General features: G+C 48.7%; 1 protein-coding gene across 1 annotated transcript; it reads right to left on the bottom strand.

Moving 5' to 3' along the window:
* Window positions 1-506: 506 nt before the first annotated feature.
* Window positions 507-22,223, bottom strand: DCAF7 (DDB1 and CUL4 associated factor 7). Its single transcript, XM_056127299.1, has 7 exons — window positions 21,879-22,223; window positions 8,927-9,085; window positions 7,750-7,861; window positions 7,262-7,380; window positions 4,366-4,575; window positions 3,351-3,468; window positions 507-880 (listed from the first exon to the last, which is right to left on the bottom strand). Exons 1-7 carry the CDS (start codon window positions 22,014-22,016, stop codon window positions 708-710), a joined length of 1,029 nt encoding a protein of 342 aa, XP_055983274.1. The 5' UTR covers window positions 22,017-22,223; the 3' UTR covers window positions 507-707.
* Window positions 22,224-23,651: the final 1,428 nt, after the last annotated feature.

The following is a 23,651-nucleotide window of genomic DNA, read 5'->3' as shown; positions in this document are numbered from 1 at the left end:
AGGATGGGCCGACTCCTGAGCACCCAGGCAGCTTGGGACTCCTGGTGGGGGAGGTTCTGCTCAGGCAGTGATTCAAGCAGGCAAAGTGCTCCGGGGATTGAGGGCCTGGTGCCAGCTTCTGGCCCCCGAGAGATGAGGGGAGGGAGGAACTGCCAGGGAAGACGAAACCAAGGAAGAAACCAGCAGGAGTAAAGTTCTTTTCATTAAAAAATTAGCCTGATAGATAAAAAATATACAAAGTCGAAATTTGTTAAAGACACTAATAATAGGAGAAAAAGACAACTGCAAATTAGCATTTGTTCCCACTTAAGTGCTCACAGGGACAGGGAGAGGAAGGAGGGCTGCCTCAGGCAGCAGAGGGACGGGGGGTACAAATACCGCCAGTGCTTGTGATGCTCAGGAACACAACAGCTGACAAACAAATATACAGAAACTGTTAATTGAGGGCCCGAGAGAGAAGAGGAAAAGCGAGAAAAAAAAAAAAACCAAAAACAATCTTAAACCTCAGCCCTGGGCTGAGCAGCGCCACACAGCCCAGAGCCTGGCACAGGACTGGCTGGGAGCTTCGACAGCAGCTTCTGGTGACAGCGGGTGCAGAGCAATGAGAGACATACTGGCCACCGGAAACACGTTTCTTCTTACTTGGGGTGTGGGGCAGGGGCAGAAGACACACAAGCCCCTGCCTCACGGGCACGGCGCCACCAGCACTACACTCGGAGAATCTCCAGGCAGTTGTTGTAGCAGATGGCGATCCAGTCGGGCTGGGTGGACGCCCACTGCACATTGTTGATCTCGCCTTCGGCCGTGTAAGCCAGGATCGGGTCCTCGATGGCCCGAGGCATTTGCTGGATGTCCCAGATGAGCGCCTGATGGTCATCCGCTAGGGAGAGAAAACCAGCAAGCAGGATCACAACTCAGGCTATGGGAGATGGTTCCCAGCCTTGGGGTTGGCAGGTGGGGGAGGTGGCGATGACACAGACAACGCTCATCTAACGGAGGAGGAAGCAGATTCTGAACTGTTGGGACGCTGGCCCCAAACCGCAGGGCTATGCAGCTAGAGAGTGGCAGAGGTGGGGCTCAGAGAGGGTCTCTGCCTATGTCCTCGGCCTCCAGTCAGAGAGCGAGGGCAGGAGACAAAGAGGCATTAGGAAAAGACACAGAGTCAGACAGATCCCAACTAACTTGTCATTTTTTAGCCACCTCAGTACTTGAATGGTTAAAGATTCCTCTCTGGGGCTGAAGCGATACAGCACAGTGGGTAGGGCTTTTGCCTTGCACGTGGCTGACCCGTGTTCAATTTCCAGTATCCCATAGGGTTCCCTGAGCATCACCAGGAGTAACTCCTGAGTGCAGAGCCAGGAGTAACCCCTGTGCATTGCCCGGTGTGAACCAAAAAGGGAAGAAAAAAAAATTCTTCTCTGATGATTCACTTTAATGGGATGTCCTCCCCCTCCTTTTTTGGGGGTGTGGGGGTGAGGGCACACCTGGCAATGCTCAGGGGTTACTCCTCCTCTGCATGGAGGAGCATGGGGCACCATATGGGATGCCAGGGACCAAAACCAGGACTGTCTGAATGCAAGGCAAGTGCTGTACCTGCTGTACTATCTTTCCAGCCAGGGTGTTCCCCTTTTTACGGATACTATACTTCAATGAATATAATGCTATACAAGTAATAAGAAAAAGTTTTTTGTAAAGGCCATGGGAAAAATCAAAAAAAAAGAAGGAAATCACCTTAACAATATATATGCAGCATGAAAAATTACTGGAAGAAAATGTAACAAAATGAAGTGGCAAGGGTAAGAGCGATGGTTCACTTTCCTCATTTCCAAGAGTTCTAGAAGATGCTCATATGTCATATACTCTTACAATCAAAGTAACACGTTCTTAATTTAAGAGAAGGTAGAAAAGACAGTGACCTTCACTTGCATGGTGGCCCCACTGCCACCAGCCTGTCTAGCTGTGACAGTCCAGTTCTGTGCAACAAGAGACCCAAGCTTCACCATGGACCCTACCAGCCTGGGCTAACATGGACCCCTGAGGCTGGGCGACTGGGTAGGTCGAAATGCCCTTCTGGGGACAGCTGTGTCGGGAGGTCAAGGGAGTTTTCAACATTCGGCGTCACTAAAGCACTAAGTTCCTCTCCTCAGTGCCCCACTGAGCCTGACCTCCTTCTGGGAAACCAGTGGGCGATAACAATGTCAGGCCACAACTTAGGCTTCAGAAGCATTAGGAGACAAGCTCCCAACTGCTCCTACTGAGACAAACTGGTATGACCAGGGTCCAAACCAGGAAAAACTTCACGCCTTAAAATGAATGCTAACACGGCAGAAAACCATTGATCTGCACAGCCCTTTGGCTCCATAAAGAACAAGGAAAGAGGATGCACTGAAGCAAAGAGCAGCACCCACGGAAACCCAAGACCTGGAACAAAGAAGCCACAGCAGCGAGGGGGTGGGGGAGGGGCGTGGAGGGGTATGGACATGTGAAGCAAAAGGGGGTTGGGACCTGGTGGGTGGGTGCATGTCCCCAGAGTCAGGAAGGGGAGTCACCGACTGCTGTCAGAGGGTGAATAACACGGCTGTCCCCGTCCTGTGCCTCCACACCACGACTCCTTGTGAAGAGATGTGTTATTTCTGGAGCGAGAGCACAGTCAGCCAGCCTGTTCTTTCACTTGGGGGAAAGTGTCCCCATGTTCAGAGGGCCTGGAGGTCACTCTCAGTGACCCTCAGCCAACAGGGTTGCAGAGCTCTGTGCTTGGGGATGGTGAGAGGGGGAATGATCTACAAATGATCTACAAACCATTAGTCACCAAGGAGGGAAGTCATCTGGGGCCCTACCAAAAAACTCACTCAAGACTCCGGGCACAGAAGCTGGGAAGGCCCAAGGACACGGCAGCCCCAAAGAGTCTGTCACAGTCAAGACACTGCCCCTCAGGGCCAGAGAGATCACACAGCAGGTAGGGCAGTTCGATCCCCAGCACCCCATATGGATCCCGAGCACTGCCAGGACTGATTCCTGAGTGCAAAGCCAGCAACACCTGGTGTGGTCCAAAAACAAAAGGAAAAGAAAAAAGACACGCCCCTCTGCTCCAGATTCTCTGGGCCCGACTGATTCCAGGGACGGCCAGCAAGAGTCACCAGCCCATGCCCATGATGTGGGAGATATGTGGGAGGCCTAAGGTCAATGAGGGTCTGAGCACCAAGAAACACAGACTGCTTGGGTTTTTCAAGTATAAGGAGGGTTCCTCTGTGGAAACATCCTTGGAAAGTAGCAGGGATCACAACCTGAGGGACGCAAGAAGATGCTTCTCCACCCCCTTTCACCCCGTGTGTTCTCCTCCCCCCAGTTACCTGCAGTACAGATGTGGCAGGACGAGTGCGGGGCCCAAGCAATGCCATTGACACAGGCCCGGTGGTTGTTTAACCGAGCAACAGGCGTGCAGGGAACTCGGACATCCAAAATCACTACCTGCAGAAACAACAAGTAACAGGCTCACGACTTCAGGATGGCAGATCAGGGAAAAGAATGAAATGAAAAAAAGACACCACACGGGGGAAAGGTATAAGCATCATGTGTTCCCTTGTGCTTTAAGACTATGGGGGGGGAGGGGGACTCTGTCCCCAGTGCACCTAGCGGAGTGGTGAAAGTAAGTAAGACTCAGTGGCTTATAGTTCGTGGCTGAAACCTGTTCTAACTGCGGCCCCCTCCCAACCTTGTTTCCTTCCGGTGGCCTCTCATCCTACCAACCTCCCTCCTCCTTACAATTTTCCCTTGTGGCCCCCTCAGTTGAAAGTGCTCTTAAACAGCACAGGGCTTCTCATCCACAGAAAGGGCACAAGTGGGTATCATCAGTTTATTGAACCCACAAGGCCCACAGGGGCAGGTACTAAGAACTGTGGGCACGCTGATCTGGACAGAACACAGGCACCCCCTCTGCGCCCAGCCCCACAGACCAAGCAGAAGTCTGGTGTGCTGAGGACACCCTACCAAAGGCCATCACTCACCACCTCCAGCTACCACGCACCAATCCTGTCACCACTGCCTCGTCTGCTGAGGCGGGAAGCACCATCCGAACCAGAGGGGCAGCGCTGCTCCCGACTCGGGCTGGCGGGGTCTTTAGACAGAGCTCCCGGCTCCAACCTCGTCTAGTTCTAACACAGGCTCCTGTTCCAGTGCGGGCTTTCTAGCCTGGCGCAGAGGGAGCGGGGGAAGGGGGGGGAGGGACACTCCTTCTGGTAGGGGCTCCTGCAGGGTGTGGTGCACTCGGTGTGTAGTACACCCTCCCCTAACCCCCTCCCTGACTTTCCCAGAGATCCGCTCAGGAGAAAACCCACAGCAAAGCACTGGCCTGTGCGGGGCGCTCACCTCCATTCCGTCCATGGCCATGGTGGCCAGGTAGTTGGGGTCCTGTTTGTTCCAGCAGAGGCGAAGCAGAGGGTGATGCTGGGGGTCTTCATAGATGATGGTGCTGTGCTCCAAATGGCGGAGGTCAAACATCCGCACCGAGCCATCAGCGCCCACCGAGGCGAACATGTCCCTGCCTCCCCCGGCCCGGCTAAACGCAATATCATAGACCTGGTGGTGAAGAAAAGGCCTGTGTCAGACCTGCCAGCTCCTTTCCCTGCAGCAGGGATTCTGCCATCCTCATTCCTCTAAGGCCCTGCCAGGGCCCCAGGAGAGCCACACTGAAGCCTGGGGTCTGCAAAGATCATTTCTCTTGAGAAAATGGCTGAGCTTCCCACGCTCTTCCCACGCTCCTTCCCCAGTCTCTCCCTCCAATGGTCATGCCAACATGGGCACAGCCCTGCCGCCCAGGGCCTGGGACCCAGCAAGTCTCCCCTGGACCCGCATGGGCTCCTGGTGGCTTCCACAGGCATGTGGATCATAGGCAGCTCCCCAACCATGGGCATGGTCATCAGTGTGGGCGGGAACCGGCCCTCGTGTGGACATCTGAGAACAGACAAATTGGTTCTGCCGGGCTACCAGGTAAGAGATTCAGTAGCCAGAAAACAAAAAGTGCTGAGTCACAGGAGGAGCACTTAGGCTTAGGTAACAAGGCTGTGTTCCTTTCCCAGTCAGTGTGTACCCACAACTGACTCAATTGAGGTTTGATTTCCTCTTTTTCTTCTTCTTCTTCTTCTTCTTTTTTTTTTGCCACACCCAACATTGCTCAGGGCTGAATCCTGGCTCTGCACTCAGGGATCACTCGTGTGTGCTCAGGGAACTGTATGAGATCGACCCCAGGTCAGCTATGCGTAAGGCAAATGCCCTACTCGCTGTACTCTTACTCTGGCCCCCAGATTTTATTTCTTGTTGCAACACCATACATCACTAAGGTCTATGCAAAAACAGAGGCAGAAGACAATGGAAAGCTTCAGAGAAAGAAAAAGATGGGAGTCCAAGTCATTTCCAGACAAACAGAAAGCGAAAAATAAAAATGAGAAACAAATGAAAATAAAATGCATCTTCTGGGGTAATAATGAACAGCTGCTTTCTGGGGCCAAGGGAGAGAATCTCTCCTGAATACTGGCCTCTGGCGTGCTCGCAGCTCTGCCCAGTGAGGACTAACTGCCATGAGCAGCTACTTCCATTTCACCTCATAATTTCCTCTAATTATGAGAAAATTATGCTTCCCGTTCTACAACAGAAGTCAGGAGTGGTTCATGCAGGTCAAGGTCACGCTAGGATTGAGCTTGTCAGGAGCCCCGCAGGTGGGCTGGCGTCATCCCTCCCAGGACCAGACATGGGGGAAGAAGGCACTTGGCGTGGAAAGAAAACCACTGGAAGCTCCAACTCCCTGATTCACAGAATCTCCCCCTAATGCCCCCTGGCAACTCCAAAACCAGGAAGAGGGGACGGAGAGGATCTGGGGTGCTGGAGGTACAGGGGGTACCCTGTCCTCAGCAGCCATCCTTGGGTTCTTCTCAAAGCCAGTCTGCTGTTAAGGTCTACTCCTGGCCCGCCACTACACCATGTGAGAACTAATTCTGATAGGCCGTGCTGAGGAGGGTCCCAGGATCTGCTGCTTCGGGCAGGCTCAAGGAGGCCCAGCTGGGAAACTGGGTGGCCGGAGGCAGCGTGGGTGTATAGGGGGGGTGTCTCAGGCCTTTTCTTCCCTCTTTGTTCCCAGCAGGACTGCTGTGTCTCAGCTTCCCACTCTATGGACAACCTCAAGATTCCGAGCTAAGGCCAAGGAGCCCTATTCATGGTGAACGGGGGAAGCCAGCAGCCCTGCAGGGCGGCGGCTGGGGATGGATGCCCAGTATCCACAGACACACACAGCAACACCTTGCTGGGACTACTAAAAGCTCCCCTGAACTTTTCCAATAAATACACCAGGAACGTCAACATTAAAAAGAAAACAAAATTCCAAATAGTCTCAAATGAACGTAGTAGAATTCCTAAAAACAAGGTAGAGAAAAACTGATGAATTAGGCTTGTCTGCAGGAAAAGTTTCCTCTTCCTACAGTCCCTGCACTCTCTCCCCTTCAAAAGCAAGTTCATTTCAAGGTGTTACTCTAAGATGATTTTTCAATCCCATCAGGTTCAAGTATGCCTGTATGTCATTAGTGAAAATAGCCATCTGGGGTGGGAGCTCCGAAGGGAGAGAACATGTCCAGTGCGTGTGAGGTCCTGAGTTCAGTCCCAAAGCTGCACAGCCCATGGCCTCTGAGCAGGCAAAAACAATCCAAAGAAAATAATCCAATCAAACAAACAGCAATCCCAGGACTGGTGGTAGAGCACATATTTTGCAAGGAGGACGACCCAGATTCGATCCCCACCACCCTCACCCCAAATAAATAATCATAGTCATCCCCGGCAAGAAAAGACAAATGAGAGATAGTTGGATAAACAGTGCACATTAGGGGCGGAGAGAGAGAACAGTGGTTAGGACTCTTGTCTTGCACACAGACAACCTGGGTTCAATCCCCAGCATCACAAATGGTCCCCCAATCCCCATCAGGAGTGATCTCTGAGCACAGAGCCAGGAATAAGCCCTGAGCATCACTGGGTGTGACCTCCCAACAAAACAAAAATGAAAATAATAACAATAAATTGTGTATATCAGCCCGCAATTTCTTAAAAGACTTCATTTACAGCAGTGTTTTTCTCTCTTGAAATCTCACTACTTTCTCTCTAGCAAGAAGACATCGGCATTATGATTTTCCCATAATCTGCAAAACCCAGAGAAACCATTTTGACCTCTCACCATGAAGGGCAGAGAAAGCATCAAGGACAAGAGAAAGAACAGCATCTTTACCTCTTTGTCATGGGCAATCAACTGGGTTTTCACGTGACCAGACACAAGATTCACTCGTCCCAACACCTGCCCCGTCTCCAGCCCCCAGATGGTACAAGTCGTATCGATGCTGGAGGTGCCTGGAAACAAGCAGAACAGGTCAGTGGCCGGAAGGGCCAGCAGCACACTCGCCTCACACTGGGGCCCACGCATCTGCCCAGCCAGGACAGGACGTGCCCCTCCCTAGGCCAGGAGGCATGAGGAGCTGAAGGAGACCCAGGACCGCTGCTCTGACCGCGCGTGGGAAAACACAGCTCCCGAGGGACAGGCACCCGCATTCCCCAGACAGCCTCTTTCCCACCCCGCCTGAATCGAGGGTGGTCCTATTTGGAGGGGCTGGGGATCAAACCAGGGCCTCTCACATGCAAGGCGTGTGCTCTACTGCTGAGCTACCTCCCCAGCCCCACTTTCCTTTCCCCATGGGAACAGGGCCTCCTGCACCCCCATACCTAGGAGATAAGGATCCACCTCATTCCAGTCAAAGGATGTCAGGGGGGCACAGAAATCCGAGTTCTTATTATTGTTTAGCAGACATTCCAGCCTGGTCTCTGTCTCACCAACCTGAAAGAACAATCACTTGGAAATATCAGTCAATCCCCCACTTCTCAAAAAAAATCTTGTGTAGAAATATCTCAGTAAACAGAAGATGGGTGGGGGGTAGGGGGGTAGAGTGGGGAACATTTTCTCCTACAGAGAACAAAAATCCAGAGGAACTCTCTAGATGCCGCTTCTTCCCAAATGTCCTCTTTGGTTTGGTCCTTCCTTCCTTCCTTCCTTCCTTCTTCCTTCCTTCCTTCCTTCCTTCCTTCCTTCCTTCCTTCCTTCCTTCCTTCCTCCCTCCCTCCCTCCCCCCCCTCCCTTCCTTCCTTCCTCCCTCCCTCCCTTCCTTCCTTCCTCCCTCCCTCCCTCCTTCCTTCCTTTCTTTGGCACGGGGTTGGGGGTACACCCTGAGATGCTCAGGGCTTACTCCTGGCTCTGCACTCAGGAATCACTCCTGGCAGTGCTCAGGGAACCATGTGGGATAGTGAAGATCGAATCCAAGTCGGCTGTGTGTGAGGCAAACGCCCTCCCCACTGTATTATCTCTCCAAGTCCCCCCACCCCCAGTCTTTCTGAGGATTTTCTCACCATGACCCTCTCTGAATCTCAGCGCCCTGCTCAGCAGACCATGACATATCAGGTCAAAGAGAAGAGGCCGCTGGTACTGGTCTCAGCTGGTGGCCTAGAATCCACTGCTCTGCATTTTGTTTGCTCAAAAGCATCTTAGCTTCGGGCTGGAGCAACAGGACAGCGCAGGCAGGCTGTTTGCTGGCAAGTAGCCAACTGGGGTTCAATCCTCGGCACCCCATAGGCTCCCCTTAAGCCTGCCAGGAGCTAACCCCCCAGAGCCAGGAGGAAATCCTGAACACTGCTGGGTATGACCCCCCACCCCCCCAAACAAAAAAACAAAAAGGAATCTTGGCTGTAAACTGACCTCGTTGCCTGGAAAACCTGCTGAGCTCTGGGCCAGGTCACTCCAGAGCTATCCCGGCCACTCTCCAGACAGGTGTCTCCCCGGATGGGTGTCTGGGACTCCCAGTGACAGGGACACTGGGACAGCCCGGGGCCCTGGCTGGCCCCAACTTACCCTCCACACCCGAAGATAGTCACCACTGGTGGCCAGCAGGTCTGGATAGACGCCCTTAGTGTCAGGGATCCACATGAGCTTCGTGGTTGGGTACGGGTGGTCAAAGGTGTTTCGGCAGATAAACTCCGAGCTCTCTTCATCGAGACCAACAAGCTGGACCTGCACAACAACAGAATGGAGCCACTGAAACATTTGTTTTCTGGAGCAGTAGCAAATACTTCCACTCCCTGGTCAGAGATAGAAGTTTGTCTTTTTTTCAAGTTTAATGTCTGGGCAACACCGGGTGATGCTCAGGAGACCTGGCAGGGCCAGGGATCACACGCACACGCTCCAGTCCTGTGAGCCCTCAGAATCAGAGATGGCAGAGTTCACAGCTGCCCTTGGGGCAGTCAAGAAACCCCAAAGGCAAATGGGCTGAGTTACATTACAGGAGTGCAAGGCTGCAAAGAGACAACATTCGAAACAGGCTGTCTAAAGCCCGGTCCCTGTACCCTGGATCATCTGCTAAAAGAGGGTCCTGCTCCCCCTGACTCGCTGGCCAGCCACCCATCTCCAGCAGTGTGTACAGTTACCCTGCTAGTCACCTGGGGGCTATCAGAGCTTGGCAGGGAGTGTCACAGCCCTGCAGATCCCAACTCAAAGAAGAACCGCCTTATCTGAAAAGATGCCACTTTGTGTCACTCATGCCACTTTGTGTCACTCAGTATGTCCGTAATGTCTCCATCTACTGAGGAATAACGTGGAAACACTATAACTTACTTATCTATCAGTCAAGTGTTTGGAATTTTTAGCTTGAGACATCCTAAATACTTTTACTACGAACATTTATTTATATACTGGGCCTGCTTCCTTTCTTTTTCATTTTGGTTTTTGGGCCACATCCAATGGTAGCCAGGGCTTATTCCTGGCTGTGCTCAGGGATCACTCCTGGCAGGGCATGGGGAACCATATATATGCCACATGCAAGGCAAGCGCCCTATCTCTTCAGCCCCTCTTATATATACTTTTCCATGCTTAAACAATTTATGCACAACTGTAAGGCTTTCTCTCAAATTTAAGAAAAATGGGATACTATCTCCAATGGCTATGAAAACCTCTTTAAAATTTTGGGCTTGAGCTATAAATAGCACAGGAAGTAGTGCAATTGACTTGTATGTGACCAACCCAGGTTCAATCTCTGGCATCCCATATGGTTCCCAAAGACTGTCAGGAGTAATTCATGAGTGCAGAGCCAGAAGTAACCCCTGAGCATTGTGAGATATGGTGCCCCCAAATACCAAAATAAATAAATAAAAATAAAATTTCAACAAAATAATTCTCAGGTCAATTGTAAACCCACCCACACCCCTCAGAGAATAAATGCAGCTCTTGACAGTAAATGACTGACGACTGCTCTAAAGGAATGCACCATTTACATCCTGTTTGAAACCTTTGACACCCTTTGTACTTATGTGCTTATGTCCTGGTGTCCTTATTTTGAGGGCCAAAATCTTAAAAGTGGGATTTCTGTCCAGAAGATATGTTCATTCAATTTTTTAGTAGATACTCCTGGTGGGCTGTAGCAAATCATGCTCCAGGACATAAGGTATTCATTTCCCATACTGACAACAATACCAGAAGCAAAGATTTAATTTGTTTTTGATTTTTTTGTGTGGGTGTGTGGGGGGTGGGGTGGGGTGGTCGGGTCTCACCCATACGTGCTTTGGGCTTATTTCTCACTTTGCTCTCAGGGGTCACTCCCAATAGGACTCGGGGGACAATATGGGGTGCCAGGGATCAATCTGGGTCGGTCATCTGCAAGGCAAATGACCCACCTGCTGAACTACCTGGCCTCACAATAACTTAATTTTTCAAATCTTAAAAGGAAAAGAACATTCCACAGTCAAGTCTCACTTCTTCTTCTTCTTTTTTTTTTTTTTTGCTTTTAGGGTTACACCCAGCAATGCACAGGTGTTACTCCTGGCTCAGCACTCAGGAATTACTCCTGGCAGTGCTCGGAGGACCATATGGGATGCCGGGGACCGAACCCGGTGGGCCGCATGCCAGGCAAACGCCCTACCTGCTGTGCTATTGCTCCAGCCCCTCACTTACTTATATTTATTGGTATTGAAGGGGAGCCTGGGGTCACACCCATCAGTGCTCAGAGGGTATTATCTGACTCTGTGCTCAGGAGAACCTGTAGTGGTACTCACGGGACCCTATGTGATGCCAGGATTTGAACACGAGTTGAACTCACTATAGCCACATGCAAGTCAAGTGCTTTACCTCCTGCACTCTCTTTCCAGCCCTCCTGTCCCTTTATTATGTGTGAGGCTGAGAACCCTGTTTAGAGGTCCTTAAGAAGTGGCTATTTATACTTTTCCCCCCTAGGATTCTAAGTAAATTAGTTTCTACTGTCTATTACACTCTGAAAATTATTTCCCTCAGCTTAACATTTGTACATTTGTTTTGTTTTGGGGGCCACACCTGGCAGTGCTCAGAGATCATGTCTCGAAGTGCTTGGGGGGGAACACATGTGGTGCTGGGGATCGAACCTGGGTCAGCAGCGTATAGGGCAAGGATCTTACCCCCGTACTATTTCTCCAGCCCTCACCTGCAGTTTTACTTTGCTCAAGACATATCCTTTCACACACAAGTGTTCAATTTGTGCATATTATAATCTGCCAATCGCTCATTCGACTCTAGATTTAATGACAGTCTTAAAGACAACCTTCTCCTCTGCTCATCCCATACTTGAATTATTGTCTGTAAGGCTACTCCTCGCCTCCCCCCGCCACCTATTGGCCCACCCCCGTTTCTCCATCCCTTTCCCTTTGCTGCTGCACGACCAGGATCACACGTTTGCTTGGCTGAGGTGCTCCGACACTTAGATGTAAGAAGGGTGTGAGTCCTGGTAAGCTTTTGCATGAGCATTGTAGCCACCACTGGTGATCACTGCAACCGGAATGTGCCTGAGTGTCACTAGCACACCTCCGGTATGACATTTGCGGTGCTCACACCATCTGTCTACAGTGTGACTGGACTCGCCTTCGGTTCTAGGGACCATAGGAAGCAAAGCTGCCAGGACCATTCTTGGCACATATGGGGAAACGAACACCTGCAAAGCAGGCATCCAAGTCACTGAGCTACTCCTCTGGGCTCTGAGAGGTTTTTCTTTCTACTTAGATATATGAACGGGAATTGATTTTTCACATGTAATGACAGTGGGTTCTAATTTTTTCTGCCAGCAGGTGAGCCAAGTATGCACACAATTTTATCGATCTCCCCCACCCCCAGTGAATTATGGTTGTAGCTGATCAGATACATTTCCACATATACTCAATCAATTTTGGAATATACTGTGTGGTTCCACCAATCTCTCTGGCTATAACTATATCGATTTCAGTCTATTAATTTTTATCTCATAGGGAATAAATTCCCATTTTTCACTAAAATCTTCCTTCCTACAAATTTTCTCCCTATCAGCACATATGGATCTTTAAGACTGCTCAGGCAGACCACTTTCTGGTTTTGGCTCTGCTTTGCCTTCAGTGCCTCTTGGTGTATTTCACTCGGCATATCTGGGCTTCAGCTTCCTCATCTTCCCAGATGTTGTGATATATGGTGTCTTTTCTAATCAACTGATTTCCTTAATTGGGAAAAATATATTCTTTTTCCTTAAAACATGATCAATTTTGCAAACTGAATTATCATCTTTAAAAGCACATTTTTCCCCATGCCAACCTTCCCCATCCTTAAGCATTTTTTCAAGTATTAACAGAAGCACAATCTCTAAGAGCGACAGCAAGTCCCTGTTATCCAATGAGGTCATACTTACATTTCCTTCCTCTCTTACAGAGGACATGCTCATTCTACTTAGATGTGCAAAAGATTCTTTTTTTTTCCCTTTTCACCCTTAAAAACAGAAACTTTCCTAGAAAATAACTGTGCCAATTGTTGTCTGTCAAACTTTCTTGAGTCATAATTTAAACTTATCTCAAACCTTTGTTTCTAGAAAGTCTTCTTTAACTACATATTTGAGTTTTTGTTTCATTTCTTTAAACTTCATCTTAGGGGATACCAATTCCACCTAAGTTATATTTTATTTATTTTCTGTTTCTACTATATCTAGTTTTTTTTTATCATTTCACTTTTCAAGTCAGATTTCCTTTATTTTCTGCTTCTGCTATATCTAGTTGGTTTTTTATCATTTCACTTTTCAAATCAGTTTCCTTATCTTTCACTGGGGTTTCAGCACTAATTACATTCTTCTTCCAGTGCAGCTTTTAATTCTGTGATAATTTGTTTTCTCATACATATGTATGTGTATATATATATATACACATATATATATGAGTCATAGTTGGCTGTGTGCAAGGCAAATGCCCTACCCTCAGTACTACATTGGCAGCCCTTTTGCTTCCTTTCTTATAGTATCTTTCTATAGCTACTGTGCTGATTTCTAATGAGGCAATGTCTTCCTAAACCAGCTAAGGAGGTTCCTATGAATGTGATGCCAGGGGGCCAAGTTCCAAGTGAGTAAAAACACAAGAAATATTTGCATCCATCTCCCTAGGCAACAGGGGAGAAAAGCTGCCAACTGTGTACAATTCAATCTCTCTTAACTGCCTCATCTAATGTTTCTAGAAAAGATGATGAGACTTTGTGTTTCTGTGAACAGCAAAGTTACCTGGTTACCTAATGTGTCCAATAGGAGGACCCCTTGCTGCTAGCCCATGTGTTCTCTTCCACTGTCCCAAACAGAAGATTGTTAATTTTGCCTGCCAAAGCCCTACTCTGGACTGGAGGGACAGCTCAATGAGTTGGAGGACACGCTTTGAATGCAGAAGGCCTGGGTTTGATCCCCAGAACCACTTATAGTCCCTCAAGCACCACCAGGAGTGACCCTGCACACTGAGCTAGGTGTGGCCCCAAAACATAACAACCTATTCTGGAACTGTGCTCTTCACAACTGAAATCTACAGCCATAGACACCTTTTCTCACCTTCCTGTTAGAGCCACTGAATCTTCACTGTAACACCGCCAAGGAAGCAGGAAGGAAAACGATCTGACTTTAGTGACCTTACTTAGCTCCCTTCATGACTAAAGCTACTTTTCTGTCTTTGCTTCCAATCTTTCCTCTTTTCCTGAACAGAAGTGCTGCTGTTTTATTGCTTTCTTCCCCTAACCTGCTTCTTGCAGCCTTACTGGGGGTGCTGCCATTCGAACAAGGAATGAATTTGTTTTGCAGGTAGTATGCCCTGCCTGAGGCAGCACTTTTGTTCAGGATGCCCAGGAAGAATTAGTCCTTTCACTGTTTAGGAACAAGAAAGGAAGAAATTGAAACAAGATTTAAGGGGAAAAAAAAAAAACTAAACTAAATAACACCAGTTTTAAATTCTCCTGCTGACAATCTTGCCAGGGACTAATGGAGCACTGCAAAATTCAAAATATTAAAAATACTCATGCACACTAAAATACTTTCTCTCTGTAGCTGCTAATATCATTTCTACTAACACAGGTCACGGAAGGTTACCATGTATTGGCACAGCCTGTAGCACACTGTGCCTTAGTAACTATCTGCTCAACTAATGGGGTGAACGAATGAGAATCCAGAAAGGCTGCAATGCACACTGAGAAAAAAGAAATAAACTAAAATCAAAAGCATCATGCAGAAAGTTGCTTCCATGCATAAGAAAAGAAGACCTCAGAGGAATCAACCAAGGCTGACGGGCACACACTTTCCCAACAGCATGTTCCCATGTGGGCTCGGCCAGTTTCACTTGAGCAATGGTCTAACAGATCTCAGCTGGAAAGGTGGCTCGGGGGTAGAGAGCACAGACCTCACCCGTCTGGCCTTGGGGCCAACCTCTGGCACCAATCCAAGGGTAGAAAAAAATATTATCATTAGAATCTCAAGAAAATGGGACTGAAATACCAGGTGCTAATTCTTAAAGTGTAAGTGGCCAGTGAGCTCAACCAGCAGGGCACACCAGATTCCTATCACCCTGTCAGTATATCAACATCAACCCTAATCCATGTGACTAAGTAGAACGAAAGCAAAGGAATCACTACTTATTTTCTCCAAAATTAGGGGCAATAATGCCAACCAATGATCACAGATATTGCTGGCTATTTCTAAGACAGAAAAACAAGAGAAAATGGACTTGAACTAGCAAATTATAGTGCTTGGAATGTTTCTAGACAACATCATCAGTTTGGAAAGAACAGGGAGGGGGGGACCTGAGAGGGACCTGGAAATTGCACAGCAGGTTCAAACTCCTGCATCACATGTGGTGCCCTGATCCCCACCAGGACTGATCCCTGAGCACAGCCAAGAGTGATCCCTGAATACTACCAGGATGGCCCCAAAACAACAGCAAGAGCAAAACAAACAAAACAACAACAAAACAAACAAAAAACCCAAAATAGACAAAAATAAAGAACTAAGGAAATTTTTTTCCCTTAGGTCTTCAAAAGGAAAAATGAACCTTCCTGATCTTTCCTCTCTGGAAAGATAAAAGCTTTCCTCTCTGAAAAATACAAAAGTCAAACTAACCAAATACTCATAAAATTTTCCTGGATTATATTCCAATTATAGTTACAATTGCTGATATTTCTCAATTATGTACAATACGCCAGAGTTCTTAAGCCATGGAGCAATACATTAAATCTTAGTTATAATGCCCTCGATTCACCAACGAGGACACTGAGACATAGCAGCTAATTTTGACAAGCCATATGAAACTTGGAAGTGGCAGGACTGAGCTTTCAACTTAAGCTACCCTGAAGATGTGATCTGGTAAACAGTTTTTCAGGAGATGAAAGCACAGAACCAGTGTTTCAGTAAAATGACTTAAAACTAGTACATTACAGTGCTTGGAATATTTCCAGACAACAGCATCGGTTTGAAAAGAAATGAGGGGAACTAGAAATGGAAATGCAAAAAGACCGAATACTTGGATTCCAGCCTCTGGCTGGCAGATACCAAGGTAACTAACTCCAAGGCAATGCTTTGCTGTGCCACCTGGGCCACCTGTGTCTACATCACCTGAGGATCTACTAACTTTGGGGGGGGGGGGTGAGGGGGAGTTGAAAATTGTACAAGTTCCAGGGGATCCTTACTCACAAAGAGTTTGAGGAACCAGGCGTGGGAGAGTCCAGTGGGCAGGGAGCTTACCTTGCATATAAGCCAACCCAGTTCACCACCCTGCATACATATGGCTCCCCTGAACATCTCCAGGGATCACTCTTGAGCACTGAGCCAGGAATAGGCCCTGAGCACCGCTAGATATAGCTCAAACCACCACCACTCAATCCCAAGAACATAAGTTTAAAGTGCCATTGCTCCTATTCCTGTCACTATGTTCTCCAGCAGAGACCATGAAACATAAACCCTAACTACTGATAATGAACTTCTGATTTTATTCTAGGTGCAACTGATAGAACCTGGTTCTTTTTTTTTTGTTTTTTTGTTTTGTTTTGTTTTGTTTTTTGGGTCACACCCGGTCACCCAGTGATGCGCAGGGTTACTCCTGGCTCTGCACTCAGGAGTTACTCCTGGCGGTGCTCAGGGGACCATATGGGATGCTGGGAATCAAACCCGGGGTTGGCCGTGTGCAAGGCAAACGCCCTACCTGCTGTGCTATCTCTCCAGCCCCAGAACTGGTTCTTAATTCTGCTATGATTTCCAAATTTTTTGATAAACTTGAAGTCAAGATTTTCTTTATTGGGGGTCTGAAGGATGTTGGGCAGAGCGATAGCACAGCGAGTGGGGCGTTTGCCTTGCACACGGCCGGCCCAGGTTCGATTCCTTCATCCCTCTCAGAGAGCCTGGTAAGCTACCGAGAGTACCCCGCATGACAGAGCCTGGCAAGCTCCCTATGGAGTATTCGATATGCCAAAAACACTAAGAAGTCTCACAATGGAGACACTACTGGTGCCCGCTCAAGCAAATCAATGAACAACGGGAGGACAGTGCTATAATGCCATAGGACAGACAGATGTTGGGGCCACATCTGGCTCACTCCTGGCTCTGTGCTCAGGGATCACTCCTGGTGGGCTCACGAAATCACATGTGATGCCAGGGACTGAACCAAGATAGACCACATACAAGGCAAGCACCCTATCTGCTGTACAATCTCTTAGGCCTCTTAAGTTGCTCTTCATATAGATTTAATTCTATTGAACTAGAAAATCTTATTATAGGAAGATATGATTATATAACCAGGGAAAAAAAACCCTGAAATTCTGTTTTCTTAGTCACTATCTCCATATTTAAAATAATGAGCATGGTTGGGGCTGACTGAACCTGGGTCAGTCGCATGCAAGGCAAAAGCCCTACCCGCTGTGCTATCACTCCAGACCCAACCAACCCAAATTTTTAAATCTTTTTTTTGGCTTTTGCTTTTTGGGTCACACCCGGTGATGCACAGGGGTTACTCCTGGCTCTGCACTCCGGAATTACCCCTGGTGGTGCTCAGGGGACCATATGGGATGCTGGGAATCATACCCGGGTCGGCCGCGTGCAAGGCAAACGCCCTACCCGCTGTGCTATTGCTCCAGCCCCTAAATCCAGTGCCTTCATGACAAGACTTCAAACTTGAAGCCGAGAATCATTGCTTTCAAGTGGGATTTACCACCCATCTGCCCAGGGCAGTTTCTACAGGTAGCTTTCTTACTTGGTATCCATGAACTTGAAATGAAATATCATTTTCATGTTTTCAAAAACCTTGAGCTGGAATTCAGCCTTTCCTTTCATTACACATGGAACCAGCTCCTCACAGTAGATTCAGAATGTGACTGTCAGAATGTGACCATTAAAAAATCATCAGTCTTGGACTTGGGGAATGGCTCAAAGGTCTGGAACACACACTTGGCATGCTGTTGTCAGGTTTGATGACATGTGTGGCCCCAAAACCAAAATTTAAAAATAATTAATTTTTTTCATATCACATTATAGTACTTCGACATCTTTTTTTGGTTGACTTTTGGTTTGTTTTGGGGCCACACCCGGCAGTGCTCATGGTTCCTCCTGGCTCTGCACTCAGGAATTACTCCTGGCAGTGCTCAGGAGATCTTTTTTTTATTATTATTAGTGAAACACCATGAGGTACAGTTGTAGACTTACAAACTTTTGTGCTTGGGTTTCAGTTATACAATGATCGAGTACCCATCCCTCCACCAGTGCCCATTTTCCACCACCAATGATCCCAGTAGCCCTCCCACCCCCCACCCCACCCTGCCTCTGTGGCAGGGCATTCCCTTTTGCTCACTCTTTCCTTCAGCGTGTTGTAGTTTGCAAATAGAGGTACTGAGTGGCCATCGTGTTCGGTCTATAGTCTACTTTCAGCACACATCTCACATCCTCAGAAGATCTTTTGGGATGCGAGAGGTCAAACCTGGGTCAGCCATGTGCAAGGCAAAGCGCCCTACCTGCTGCACTAGCTCTCCAGACCCAACATCTTGAAATAGTATTTAACACCATCACTACCTCAAAATTACAGAAATAATTGTACCAGTGGTATAATTTGATGAGCTGATATAATAGTATATACCACTTAAATAATTTAGAGAACCATAATCCTAGGCATTTTAAACATTTGCAGACACAATTATGAGAACAAGTGTACCAGCTTAAAATCGTCAAAGGTATCCACAACACCCACACAAGTTAAAACCTTATCCCAGATAGGAGGGGGGGGCACAAAAACTGGATTTTTTTGTGGGGGGAGGGTTCAGATTTGGGGAGGCTCAGGGCTTACTCCTGGTTCTGTACTCAGGAATCACTCCTTGCAGGGCTCAACCTATCATATGGGGTGCCGGGGATCAAACCCAAATTGGCTGCATTCCAGGCAAGTGCTCTACCCACCGTATTATCGCTCTGGCTCCCACAAAACAGTTTTAAGATTCTGCATTGCCATGGAAGTGAGTTAAGACAAAGTTTTGTTTTTCTGTTTTAATTTTTTATTGAGGCACTTGAACAAGGTTATTCATGACTGAGTTTCAGGCATACAATGTTCCAATCTCTTCACCAGTGTCCACTTCCCTCCACCAATGAGTTAAGTAAGACATAGTTAACTGGGCCAGAGATGTAGCTTAGCAGAGAACACTTGTAGGAGGCGCTGGGTTTGACCCCCTCAAGGCAAACGTGCAATAGTCAACTGCTGAGTGTTGGTATGAAGATAAATGGTTTGCATTTCACTGAGAAGACCAGTGTGCCCGACCAAAAAAAAAAAAAAAAAAAAAAAAAAAGCTTGTCAGTGTCCCTGACCAAAAAGAAAAAGAGCTTCACTCAATGCTAAATAAAAGGGCTATCTCAGCTAGTGTCCCTATAACTGAGGTCTGATACCAACTATTCCACCAGCAGCCAGTGTGGTCCAGTTTTCCATCTCTTGGAAAGGGGACTCCTTACTACTTATCCAAATTGACGCTGGAAGAACTAGTATTAAAATCCAAAAGTACCATGGCTTGGAGGCCAGCCACACATTCCAGGGGAAAAGGGAGCTCAGATAGAGAAGGGAGAACCAAATAAAGGGTGTTGGGAGGATCCTCGCAGGATGGGAGAAGCATGCTGAAAGTAGACTATAGACCAAACATGATTGCCACTCAAGGCCTCTTTTGCAAACCACAACACCCAAAAGGAGAAAGAGAACAAAAGGGAATGCCCTGCCACAGAGGCAGGGTGGGGTGGGGGGATGGGGGGTGGGAAGAAATACTGGGACCCGTGGTGGTAGAAATTGGGCACTGGTGGAGGGATGGGTATTTGATCACTGTATAATTGAAAACCAAGCACAAAAATTTGTAAGTCTACAACTGTACCTCATGGTGTTTCACTAATAAAAATTTAAAAAAAAAAACCCAAACAAACAAAAAATAGCAAGAACAAGGAGCTAGAGAGTTAGCACCAGGGTTAAAGCACTGGCTTTAAAGAAACAGCAACATTGGTTAATCCCAGCACTGTCAGGGAGGTATCTGAGCACAGAGCCAGGGATGGAGGCCTCTGAGCAACCCCCTCCATAAAAAAACACTGATTTCCACAAAAAGACTCAAGGCCTTTGGAAGGTCTTTTGGAAAAAAAAAAATACACACACACAGCCACCTTTAATAATAGCTCTAGAAGTCTTAATTTTACTAACAGTTCCTATATCGGGACCCTGGCTTCCGTTCCTAACTCTGCTGTCTTCTGTGCACCATACAGACGAGGTGTGATCGAAAACAACAGCAATAAATCAATGTCTTGATTCCTGTGTGCAGTGGGTGGGCTTCCAGACCAGTGCACACTGTCTGGGATCTCTTTGTAACTTGTGTGTGTGTGTGTGTGTGTGTTAAGTTATGCATGTTTGTGAACTGTGTGCCTATGTGTTTTGTAACTTACATGTGTATCTGTAAAGAGAATGCATGCGTGTTTGTAAAGGGTTATGTGTACATGTTTATGAATTGTGTGAATTGTGACTGTGTATAAATTATGTGTGCAAAGGGAGTGTGTGTTTTCAAGTTATGTGTGTGAATGGTGTCTAAGTTATGTGTGTAAAGGGTGTGTGTGTGTTTGCAAGTTATGTGTCTGACAACTGTGTGTGACTTGTGTCTGTATGTAAGTCATGTGTATAAATTGTGTCTGTGTATAAGTTATGTGTGTAAAAGGTGTACGTGTGTGTGTGTGTGTTTAAGTTTTGTGCATTGTGTCTGGGCAATAAGAGGCCTTTAGTTTCATCACTTTCTCCCAAGGGAATTCTGAAGCGCCTTAGCCCTAACTCTAGAGAAAGAAGAAATCTGAAAAACAAGAAACAAATTTACAAAGTTTAAGAGCTCTTGTTTAAAGAACCCTTTTCTTACTTAAAAAGATAAAGAATCAAAAAACAGTCTTTCCTGCAACAGAAGCCGGACTAGGAAAGGCTGGCGGGCACAATGCCCACAGCCCAATGCAACCTGGAAAGGCCAGACCCCAGCCACGGTAGCTGCGTGGCCCGTGCCCGTCTCAGGGCCCTGTTCTCCTCCCCAAGCCACCGTGCTGAGCCGCACCGGCCACAAACCACCAGCCCAGGATTCCAGTGGCTGTGATCAATCACTGTCGAATCACAACGTTTATGTTTCATACTATAAGGGAACTGACTATAAGGGAGGTGAAGGAAAGAAAAAAAAAATTCTTTCCCCTAACACCCCACAACTTTCACAAAATAAAAACGCGTGCTACGGTCAGCTCCAATTTAACATGCCCAGCTTCCAGGGGCTGTCGAATTGACGGATGCCCAGAAAAACTCAAGGTTACAGCAGTGCTGATGGGGGCTGGTGGGGGAGGGATGGGGGAGGGGGCGCGCGTTAGCCAGAGAAAACCACGCAAGCGCCTTCTCTATTCAGAAAACAACCCGGTGGGCCCATGGTCAGCCAAGGCCAGAGCCCAAGGTTTCCAAAAAGGAGATGCCGCTCTGGAGAGGATGGTGGGAACCAGTAAAGGCTGGGGACCCCGGGGGGCGGGGGAGGAGGAGGAGGAGGAGGAGGAGGAGGAGGAGGAGGAGGAGGAGGAGTAACGGGGCTGGGCACTCCGAGCGGGCCGGGGTCGAGAGAGGGACGAGAGGGATGCTGCGTGCCCGGGGCTGCATGCAGGACCAGCAGGTGGGACGCAGTCCTTCCCGCCCATCACGCCCTCCAACCTCCCCCGCCCCACGACCTAAGCAATGCGGCAGGGAGGGGGGCAGGAGGGGACGGACAGCGGGCCCGTCATCTCCCCGCTGGCCGGCCCTGGGCCTCAGTCTCCCCCACCCTCCGAAGACGGGGAGGACGGGGTGGGGGCGGAGGTGCGGGGAGCGGGGGGTGAAGCCACGCGCCCCGGCACGCACGCGGGCACTGCGGCCCGCTGAGCCCCCTCCGCGCACACGGTCGGGCAGAGAGGGGGGAGGGGGCGGCGAGGCAAGTCGGCGGCGGGCGGCCCCCGTCCCGGGGAGGGGAGGGCGCCCGCGACCCCCGCCCGGCCCACCTTGTTGTTGTACTCCTCCACGAAGCTGCCCAGCGCCAGGCGAAAGCGCTTGTCGGGCCGCACGCTCCAGTTCATGGCGTAGACGGTCCAGGGGGCTTCATACTTGTAGATCTCCTTCCGTTTGCCATGGAGGGACATGGTGGCGGCGGGGCCGCGCTGCGGGCAGGGGCGCGAGTCGGGGGGACCGTGGGCGCCGGAGGGCGGCGGTGCGGGCGCGGGCAGGGACGGCCTCGCCCGGAAGCGGGCCCGCGGCGACAGACGACGACGGCCCGGCCCGACCCCCCACTTTCAAACCAGCTCGGACTCGGACAACCACCACCTTCCGTTTGAGACGCCGCCCCTCCCTCTAGGAACGGAAGCTACGCGACCCCCGCGGCGGCGCCGGCCGTTGGCTACGCGACACGTCCTTTCGATGCGGTTCCTGCTTGTCATTGGCTGGGGCCCGCGCAGCTTCTGAGCCCTCCTCGCTATTGGCGACGCGGGGTGTCAGTCCAAAGTCGTCTCCCGCCCAATTCCAGGGGGGTGGGGCAAGTGGCTTCAGAGCCCCAAAGGTCATTGGCTGATCAAGATGTCAGTCCTAGATAACGGCGCAGTGCGGGTGAATTGGGCGTGGGGGCGGGGGTAGGACGGCTGGCCTGCAAGTTCTAGGCCAAGTCTCTCATTGTGTAACCGTTTTTTTTGTGTGTGTGGGTTTTTTTTTTCTTTTTTGCGACCTCCTCTGACTTCCTTTCTGCAGCCTTTATTACGAGAGGCTTCGCACACGCTGTCAATTAAAAATGTAGATCCTAGGGGCCGAGAGAGAGGCTAGGGGTTTAGGCGCTTTCCTTGACCGTGACCAATCCGGTCTAGGTCCCTTGCACCGGAACATCCTCCGTGAACCCCTCCAGGAATGATTCCTAAACACAGGCAGGAGAAAGCCCTGAGCACTGCTGGGTGTGGCCCAAAGGGGCGGGGGAGGGAGGCGGGATTGAAGCAAATTTTGCTTGGCAGAGGACCTGAAGCATTTCACAATTCCGAGTCTCTTGGCTGTGGTACCTGCCTAGTGTTTTTCTGGCCAATGCCTCTTTTTAAGCCAGAGTTCTGGTGTCCCAAAGGCAACCCCATAGCGCCTCAGGTGTTTGCTCCAGAGGTGAGGGAGGCCTGGCCAGCTTTAGTCAGGCCTTCCCACAGTTTACTGTCCATTGTAGAAATGCCAAAATGCTCCATTTCTAGTTGATCTTCGACAACAACCCCACCAACTTGGCTCTGAAGGTGGATTCCATCCACCTCTGTTCTGCTGCAGGTGCAAGGAAAATGCTAACAAATCCCTAAATGTGTTCATGTCAGGAGGTTGGAATGGAGGAAAAGGTCAGAATCTCGGTAACATCGCTAACTTTCGTGGTTCCCAATTATTTGCTTTCAACAAATTCGAAATCAAAGGATTGTATCAATTTATTATATTTGGGCTTAGATAATGATATTTAGCACAGTTTTTTAAAATAAATGATTGTTGACAGGTAACTAAGCAAAAAAAAAGCAAAGAAAATTAAAGTGAAATTTTTTCATGGAAAAGTCTATTCACCCTCTTATATGGGCACATTGTGTATAAGTTAGGAAAAAGGAAAAAAAGGTACAAAACTTTGTCTTATTTTAATTTTTAAAAATCCACATCCATGAACTAGTTAAGGGGAAAACAGTCCTTTGAGGTTATTTTTAATGAAAGTTTAATTTTAATTGAATATATGCTGTTTTGAACCAACCTGTACCAAGTGTAACCCTTAACAGTTTAGTAAG

Source organism: Sorex fumeus, unplaced genomic scaffold, assembly GCF_029834395.1.
Source record: "Sorex fumeus unplaced genomic scaffold, SorFum_2.1 ptg000063l, whole genome shotgun sequence".
Classification (NCBI taxonomy): Eukaryota; Metazoa; Chordata; class Mammalia; order Eulipotyphla; family Soricidae; genus Sorex; species Sorex fumeus.
The sequence above is the reverse complement of the archived record's forward strand: the minus strand, read 5'-3'. Positions and strand labels throughout refer to the sequence as shown.